This window comes from Perna viridis, chromosome 12 (genome assembly GCF_037379345.1).
Source record: "Perna viridis isolate PV_CMFRI_1.1 ecotype Kerala chromosome 12, ASM3737934v1, whole genome shotgun sequence".
Lineage (NCBI taxonomy): Eukaryota > Metazoa > Mollusca > Bivalvia > Mytilida > Mytilidae > Perna > Perna viridis.
Window position 1 is genome coordinate 18,224,188 of NC_142456.1, and position 10,046 is coordinate 18,234,233.

General features: G+C 35.4%; 1 protein-coding gene across 2 annotated transcripts; it reads left to right on the forward strand.

Annotated features, from left to right (window-relative positions):
* The first annotated feature begins 322 nt into the window (after positions 1-322).
* Positions 323-9,295, forward strand: LOC148601538 (carbohydrate sulfotransferase 15-like). Of its 2 annotated transcripts, none has more exons than XM_088556510.1 (5): positions 323-509; positions 5,864-6,020; positions 6,737-6,911; positions 8,099-8,261; positions 9,089-9,295. In XM_088556510.1, the coding sequence occupies exons 2-5, from the start codon at positions 5,998-6,000 to the stop codon at positions 9,283-9,285; spliced, it is 558 nt and encodes a 185-aa protein (XP_088412636.1). In that variant the 5' UTR covers positions 323-509; positions 5,864-5,997; the 3' UTR covers positions 9,286-9,295. The 2 variants fall into 2 exon arrangements, with proteins under 2 accessions (XP_088412636.1, XP_088412635.1); XM_088556509.1 differs by lacking the exon at positions 323-509 and adding an exon at positions 4,093-4,286.
* The last annotated feature ends 751 nt before the right edge of the window (positions 9,296-10,046 follow it).

A 10,046-nucleotide genomic window follows, 5' to 3' on the forward strand; every position in this document is an offset into this window, starting at 1 on the left:
ATACCCGCCGAGTTGCTCATAAAAAGTCAAGTCCGGGGTAGACGAAAGAGGAAAGGAAAACTTTGACACGCTGAACAAATCAGTTTCCATGGCGCAGATGGATACACCGTAACGATCCACGAGTTCATGAACGAATCAATACTCTTGCTTGTTTTATGTCATTTCTTTTATTTTGTTTTTGTTCAAACTTTACAATAAAAACAATATGCAGTGAAATTAAGGGTAACCAGGATTTGATGAAGATGATGAAACGAACATTGTCCAAGAATATTAAGTAGACAAGACAATTAGACACACGACAGAGAACTTAAAATAAACTGAATAAAACGTTCACAAAAAAAAATGAAAGTAAATAAAAAACCTGGGCTTCACTAAAACTGGAAATGGTGTTCCGGTAGTGTTAGCGTCAAGTTGATATACCTGAAAAAAATTCTTATCTCATCTACAGCAACGTTGATGATTTCTGTCCATCTGGTTTTCATGAGCATACAGAAGATCTACTCTGCAAGGTAAAGTATAACGTAATTGTCATTCATCATCAAGGCAAATTGTGCCAGTTTTATTTTTTTGGTGGCGCTTACTTTTTACATCAAAAACGTTTTCTTGCGCCACAAATCATATTGCATTTGCAAATATTTACAAACCATTTTATCTTCACATTCAACAAACATACCCAACAAGGTTCATATACATCACAATACATATCATTACACTGATTTAAAAAAAAAATTTCTAGCACAAAATAACTACTAGTACTAGAAATATATAAATTATCGTACTTTTAAAATTTTAAATGATCAAACACTTCAAGCATTATTTACCATTTTAATAATGCATGAGTGTACATCGCACCACAAATAAAGCTTCATGTCAAGATATGTAATAACTGGAAAGAGTAAATAACCGAAATATGACCACGAGTACCAAAGAACCTCTAGATTTAACGATTGTGCAGAACTTGTTCCGCGCAGGAGTTAAATCCTAATGCGTTCTTGGCACGAGTGATCATATCTTGGTTATTCACGATAACCAATTATTTTTTGTGAATGATGTAAGTCACTGCTATCCATATAATGAATATTCAGAGATAACATTGGTAAAAAGAAGTATATTACGTAAATAGGCGTTTTCGAATTGAAACTGAAAAACTGAGATTTGTCAAAACTCATACAAGGTATCGCAGGTCTTCAAGAGTGACTCGTGTTAGAAAGAGTAATCAAGGGAACCAAGGTTATAGCGGTAATCAAAAGAATGTAATCCAGGGACAAAGACCAGACATGGAAAACAGACATACACAACAAAGAACATAAAGTAACTAAAATTATACATACAAAGTAACAAAAGTAAATGGGAGCAAGGACCAGGTGCACCGGTAGGGTAAGCGTCCTCTGCTTTTCTAGAAACACCCGCCGAGTTGCTCATAAAAAGTCAAGTCCGGGGTAGACAAACGAGGAAAGGAAAACTATGACCCGTTGAATAAATCAGTTTTTATGGTGCTGATGGATACACCATAACGATCCACGAGTTCATGATGACGATCATAAAACTTCTGTAGTGATGACTTCAATCTTGTAGCAACATAACCCTGTTCCAGAAGCCTATTTGTTAGAGTTCTAGCGCGATACAAAAAGTCTGCATAGTTTCGGCAAGCTCTGGCATAACGTATGAGTTGTGATATGAACACTCCATACGCAGGAGCCGAAGGGATGTTGCCACAAATGAAAGGAAAGTTGACAATTATGAATGAAAAGTCATCACGTTTGTCGTAAAGTTTGGTCAATAGTTTTCCTCTACCATCGATTTCTAAGTGTAGGTCAAGATATGAGGCTGACTTCACAGTGTCTGTAGTATCCTTTATCTCAAGTTCTTTTGGGTAGATGCGATGTATCAAATCCCCAAAATTAGGATTGTTAAAAGATAATGTGTCATCTATATAGCGGAAACTGAGATTGAAGGATCTAGCCAAACAATATTCTTTCTTTCTGATCAGATCAGCTATAAAGTCAGCCTCATAAGAGTGAAGGAATAGGTCAGCAAGTAAAGTTTGTTTGTTGGGGTTTAACGTCTGAGCAGCAATATTTCAGCTATATTCAGACAATGAACATGAATTGGATGATAAAATGAACATGAAATGAAAAAAAAGGATGGGTTACAAGGATAATAGGGTCGACAAATTTTAATTGCCACTTGAAAAAAGGGGGATGGGTACGGTCGGGCAATTTAGCCTCCTGTGGCGGAGCGCAAAGGTTCCTACTCCTATCGAATACCACAGCAGGGTTCTTTAACGTGCCAGGAACGTGGCATCTTTCCCAACACGGTGCACCACTATGGTTTGCGGTCAGGTTTTCCGTATTATAGCCTGACAACCCCAGCATGTAACACGCCAGGGGTACCCCATTCCACCACCTGGGGCACACATCCCAGTTGCTCTGTGGGCAGAGCGCCTAGCCCCCGGCTAGGTTTCTGAGCACTATTTAGTCGCCTTATACGACAAGCTTAGCGCTGCCGCAGGCCTATTCTTTTGACACCCGGACCTGCACGGGGCTTCTTGTCTGGTGAATAATGTGTCCATAACATTGCTTCAGTACCATATTTATCAATTCTCTATATTTATATCGGTCTGTTTTACAGAAACCATTACAATTCGACAAAAAATACAAGAACCCCTGTTGGCATAGTAACGATGGACGGCTTAACTGCTTACCCTATTTCCTGTTGTTTGGGATGCAGAAATGTGGTTCTACTGATTTATTCGAGGCTATCATAAAACATCCGGAGGTGGTTCGACCAAACACAATCACGAAGAAACGCACTACATATAAAGAGCTTTCATTCTTCAATCTCTTCCATTACGGTCATTATTACATTTCGTATTTTAAAGTTTCCATTTAAATAATGTATTTCTGACATACCCATATTTTGTGATATTGCACGTTTTGATTACAAGTGATATTGCATGGCTGATTACCTTCAGCTGTTTACATAAAAGTGTTATATGTAGCAACATTATCAGAGTTAATATCAATCGGTCATATATATATAATAGGTATATTTGCCTAAATGTGCTATCTTTAGAAAAAGGGAATCCAAAATCGTATTTCTACAAAGAATGTTTATACTTGACTCGACCAAATTTAATGTATACAAATATATTGTAATGAAGAAAACTCTCTCAGTGGAAAATTCTTAAAGTTTCTGCAGAGAAATGTAATAAAACAGAATAATGTCAGATTGGTGCATGTAATGTCATGTTTTATGGAACACCTAAAAGAGATTATGACATCATGAATAAGATTTTCTAACTTAGACAATTATTCAAATTTTATCACCTCTTTATATCTTATCATGTTGGTAAACAATAATAATATACAATCATGGCAGCTTAGCGCATGCGACATCATGTTTTAAAACGCAGATTGTATTACATTAACTAAGCATTTATACCAGATAACCTCCAGAAATGACCATCAAAGTGTTTGTAAAATTTGCATTTTTAAGATATTGTTAGTTCAAATTAAATTGAAATTCACTACGGAAAAATGACGGAAAAATTTTCACGATCTTTTCCATATATAAGCAGTCAAATATCTGTCACATATGTTTCATGACAATTTAAATAGCTTTTCAGTTGTTTTTTAGAGGAATATAATATATTTGAGGCAAAAAAGCCCAAATTAAGAATTATGATGTGCCTGATTCTTACACATAATGGTACTTTAATTCAACATTAAATTGATTTCCCAATTTTCTTCATCGTTTTCCTTTCGTAGTTTGTCTACCCCGGACTTGACTTTTTATGAGCAACTCGGTGGGTGTTTCTAAAACAGCAGAGGACGCTTACCCTACCGGTGCACCTGGTCCATGCTCCCAGTTTTTAGTTTACTTTTGTTACTTTGTATGTAAGATTTTGGTTACTTTATGTTCTTTGTTGTGTATGTCTGGTCTTTGTCCCTGGATTACATTCTTTTGATTACCGCTATAACCTTGGTTCCCTTGATTACTCCTTTACACTTTCTCCTTTAAGACTGTTATTGCAGCCCATAATTCGTCTTTCCTCTGTCTTTGTTTTCTCTACTTCTACAAAATTTAATAGGACTGCTTACATAGTTGTACATGAACCAATCTGACATATTTGTTAAAACATGGTAATCGTAATTTCTAGCTGTCTTTATTATCATCTCTTGTAGACAATACTTCACTGTTTATGTCATTCAAAGAGTACACAGAATGTTTCCGACGAGCAGCAAAGAAGATACTTAAGGACGAAAACAATAATTTTATTACAGGTTATCCTCTAATCATTTAAAGAGCAAAGACCTGAAATTATATACTTTTTTTATACATTATTAACAAGAACAATAATGAAATACCTGATACTATATTTTTTATTTGAAAGAGAAATATAGGGAACCAACATTCTAGCATAAATCAAAAGAATATAAATGTAATCCAGGGACAAAGACCAGACAGGGAAAACAGACAAACACAACAAGGAACATAAAATAACCAAGATAGTACACACAAAGTAGCAAAAGTAAATGAGCAACTCGATTAAAAGCTGGGAGCAAGGACAAGGTGCACCGGTAGGGTAAGTGTCGTCTGCTATTCTAGAAACACCCGCCGAGTTGCTCATAAAAAGTCAGAGGAAAGGAAAACTATGACATGTTGAACAAATCAGTTTTCATGAGTACTTGTTATCTTTATTATCCTTCTTGTATCTTTCTTCTTATATTTGCTGCTTGTCTAGTTTTACATAGATTCTGCACCCAATATGTTACATACTTATCCTAATCGACATGTATTAGGAATACAGTTAGAGCCAAGCATCGCTCTGTCATATACACCTAAATGTGTTTAATTAGTAATAAACTGTTCAATTCAAACCTTCACCATATTCAATGGTTCGTTTTGGCAAGAGGCATGGATTGATACAATGGGGTTCTATGTTTATGAAAGGCTTAGAACTTGTATCCTATCACAATTACTACCTGTTTAGTTAAAGTTTCATGGAAGTTTTTGCCTGATTATATATGTAGTGTGTTTTTCCTATCACTCTTTTACTTTCTGTGTTGCCCCGTGCAGGTCCGGGTGTTAAAAGAATAAGCCTGCAGCAGCGCTAAGCTTGTCGTAAAAGGCGACTAAATAGTGCTCAGAACCCTAGCCAGGGGCTAGGGCGCTCTGCCCACAGAGCAACTGGGATGTGTGCCCCAGGTTGTGGAATGGGGTACCCCTGGCGTGTTATATGCTGGGGTTGTCAGGCTATAATACGGAAAATCTGACCGCAAACCATAGTGGTGCACCGTGTTGGAAAAGATGCCACGTTCCTCGCACGTTAAAGAACCCTACTGTGGTATTCTCCCGGAGTAGGAACCATAGGGCTCCGCCACAGGAGGCTAAATTGCCCGACCCTACCCACCTCTCCCTATTTCCAGTGGCAATCAAAATTTGTCGACCTCATTGTCCTTGTGTCCCATCCCTTTTTCATTTCATCATCATTTCATGTTCATTTTATCATCAATTTCATGTTCGTTGTCTGAATATAGCTGAAATATTGCTGCTCGGACGTTAAACCCCAACAAACAAACAAACAAACAAACTTTCTGTGTTATTAAATCTAAAATACTATGACCGTAGAAAAACATGCCTCGGCTTTTTTCAAGATTCAATAGCCTGATCTCATGTAGTAAAAAATAAAATTTAGCATAAACCTGGTATTCAAAACAGGAAAATAGTAAAGGGATATTACTTTAAAGTGATGAGATTTATACTGCAATATATGTGTTAGTTTGTACAGATGTAAGTATATAATTGGAATAATGACGCTGCCGATGTTCTTATATTGAGTATTATTAATATTTCACAGGAGAGGGAACTGGCGATTATTTTTGGAGGTTCAGCAAATGGCAAAGATATCCGCAAAATTTAAACCTAACAAGACCACGGGTTCTTCTTCCCGATCTTGTTCGCCACATCTTACCGGAAGTGAAACTTATTGCTATGCTTCGAGATCCTACTGAAAGGTATGTACTGACGAAAGTGTAATCAGTAAGACTTACGGCCAAATTTTGAAATTCTGGGACAGAAATCTATTAAGTAGCACTCCAGCTAAGGGTCATGCAAAATGTGATTCATGGGTAAAAACCCTACATATTTTTATTTTTGGTATTTTGTTTGAAAAGTCATAGTAAACAGAAATTAACATGTGGTTTTTCATATAACCCGTGCTCTTAGAAGATAAAAATTGTATAGAATGCACTGTAGATTTCAAAATTAAGGGAGATAACTCTGTAGATGACGCTCAAATACAATAGAATCTACTGGATTTTCAATGCTGATTATCTCCTAAGAGCAGGTAGATTTGAATGAATAATTAAACATTTCATAGTATAGACCCATAAAACAACTTAATTACAAAAATAAAAATATGTGGCCTTTTTTGGGGGTGTATCACATTTTTCAGGCCTATTCTTTGAACACCCGGACCTGCACGGGCGACATACTTGATGCATTTACATTGGTATGATAGTTGATTATAATATGACCATATTATCCTGTGCACAATTGCCGGACGTTCATGCACAAAAAAATCTATGATTAAAGAGGTGCAAATTTTTCAAATGACGCCACAATTTACGACCAATTGTACAGCAACGCGTCGTTGTGAAATTGACTGCAGCTGTTTACATCGAAACTCGCAAACAAACAAACATTCAGTTTGAATGGTTTACCATTACAGGACAAGGTCATCACATTTCTTTTTCCATCCTGAAATCAAAGATGAAGAAGCACTTCGTAGAGAATTTCACACAGAAATAGAAACAGAAATAAATGAATTAAAACAATGTATGAAAAGTAAGACGGAATTGGACTGTATGTTCATGGAATCAACTCTGGAGTCGTTTGGTGGTAAGGTAAGATTATCCATATCTATATGCATTACAGTTGAATGTTGTAGAAATCATAGATACATTTAATTGTACATTAATATTAATGTTACTTGCATTTAAGTAGAAGTCTTTATAAAAATCAGACAGGAGGTGATTTATGCAACCAACCACCGAATTCTCTGATACATGCATTTCTTACTCGGAAACAGTTACAGACCTCATACCTCAATCTCCGAAACTGAGGTCCTTGTATCTCCTACGTCAAACAAACAGTACAGGGATGAAGGAGCTACCAACCTCTGTTTCGGAGATTGATCATACCTATTCCTAGTTTGTCATTCGGTTGTAGCAATTTCGAGACAAAATTATACAAATTGTGTATGAAATTAGCACTTTGGAAGAGTTATAGCTCTTGAATTTGTTTAATTTGGTTGATTTTAGTGGGAGATAAATGTATGGTTTTCTCAAAAATACATTTCTTAACACAAAAAGGACTATCGTTACTTAAAATATAGTATATGTGAACCAAACAAGCATCGTCTGCTCGGTGAATCACCTCTACCATAAAAAGTGTTAAAATATGGACTGGAACTTTTCAATTGGTTGAAGAAGATAATACCATACACAAGTCAGTCGTAGGCAGAACTTCATTTTTGTCGAAATTTGTTTGCATTTGATACCCTCAAATCATGAAGATAAATAAAAGCAACAAATTTGTTAATTAGTCTATTACAACGATGAGTTGGCTCATAATACTTGAAATCGGCTGCTTACAGGCAGAACAATCAGAACGAAGCTTGCTGTCAAGATGTTTAATACATAAACAAAGCACATCTAATTACAGACGCAACATCCAGTCTATAAATACATTATTAGGTTGCTGTCCACATGTGAGTCACTATAAATTACAGATTCGGACTTGTGAAACGTACTAATATTATCAACAGAATTTATTTTCACTCCAAGATTGCGGTACTGGAAACTGAACCCCTGTTGAACTTTCAATGTGCTCGGTTAATCAAGGTTCACAATGCATGTAACTTGACATAAAGAAGCTTCAAAATGTCTGATTTAGACAGATTTTGGAATTATTTATGATTCAGTTAAGACAGGTTTACACCACTTTATATTACTCTCAGGGTAATTAGTTCATATCGGAAGTCTTTTAAAGCATGCGCTACGTAAATGGTTACGTTATCATTTCCTTGTAGCACATCCGTGAGCACAGATATGTTGCACCAAGCCTGTATAGTTTCTTCTATATTGAATGGTTAAAAGTATTTCCTAAAGACCAAATACTTCTATTGGACTTTGATGACTACAAGTCAGATAAGGCTGCGGTTCTCAGAAAAGTATATCGATTTTTAGAAATTCGTAAGTAAACCTAATGTCAATAGAATATGTACTGATATCTGCACATGCTGAATAGTTTAACTACACAATCCAAAAAAGACCTAAATACATGTAGCATTGTTCTCATACAATATTGTAACATCCAATAGTATTCTGTGTGAAATACTTCCCACCGGAAAGAAAATTATATCAAATTTAATCTGGGTATATTTTATAATAGTTAAATGTATTCCATGCTATCAAGTTGTTTCTATACTCAACCTAATAATGATGAAACATACAAGTGTCTGAAAAAGTTTTCTTTAGGGGTACTATAAAAAGTGGGGCTTGGTTTTTTGTGGAGTAATAAGAGTTCACAGTGTTATAGGTGTTAACGATTAGGATAGTTTTTGATATGACATGCTATCCAGGATGATTTTAGATTTTCATCCAGGATGTTCTCAGTATCCTGGATGATATTTCATGGGATGTTTTATACATAACTTTTTCATCCAGGATATCATTTAATTGATATAAAAGTATCATTGTTCAAGTAGTGGAAACAATTTAATAGATGTGGAAATTTTTTCATTGTGGAATAATATCCTCCGGAAAAAAATTAATGTGAAATAATTTCCACAGGATAAGACTTCATCCGGATGGTATTATGTCTTACAATATAATAAAATATTGTTTAGAACTACCGACAATGAGTTTCTAGTCTTTAACTAACATCACTGTAAAACTGATTTTTTAAACCTATTTGTACATTTTTTAGTTGCATGTTGCATAATGGCTATATTTAAAGTAAGCTGTAATGTCAAAATGACAAAAACTGTACAATCAACGGTGTCAAATTCTATTTACAGGACCACTTTCCAAGCACGAAATGATTCAGCTAAAGATATTGAAGAGAAGATGGGAAAATACGGGGAGAAAAATCCAAAAAGGTTCTATAAACAAAACATTGACTGTGCTAGACCATTTCTTTCAACCATTCAATCAACGGTTTTGTAGTTTGATCAACACTTCGTTTAATTGGTGTAAAACAGTTTCAAAACATTAAAAGTCATATATATGAAATCGGTTTTGAAAAGCTGCCCTTGACGTAATGTAAGTTTCATATAACTAGTCAATATCTGTTAACCTCTTAACTTCGTGGACTTTAAGATACGGTAGAATCTGTCCACCAAATTTGAACTTGTTCGGTTTAGACGGGTGTTCGATTTACCAAGGTTCAAAATACACTTCAATTGACGTAAAGAGGCCTTAAAAAGTAAAAATAATAAATAAGGGAACAATAGTCACATATAAAAAGATCAAAAAATGAATTAAGTACAAATAAAATACAACTAAAATGTATTAAAAAACAGAAAGTAAGGTACAAATTTTGGCCATACGGTCTTCGTCAGGGGCAAAATTACTAAATGCGGAGATTGAGACAGAAACACTGACAACCTAGACTGTAGAGACAATGATCTTGATCAAAATAGGGAAGACGCGTCAAGTTCAAGATGAAAACAGTGAAATTGCAAGTATTCATTATGAAATTCAAGTAAGAATGTTGCTATGGGAATTTAACAATGCGAGTTATGACATTCAAACGGGTGGGACAGTCCTAGAAAACTGATGATCTATTGTCATTAATACTGTAGTTGTCATCCCGAGAATGTTTACCGACTTGATAAATCTTTCCATTGGTGACGCTTTGCTTGTGCTCTACCAAAACGATCACCTAACCTCCGATAAGTCTCACCGTTTTAAAGCGTTTGCAGACCACAGTGTAAATGATGTACAAATGAAGCCATTTTAAAAAGTGTCTGGTTT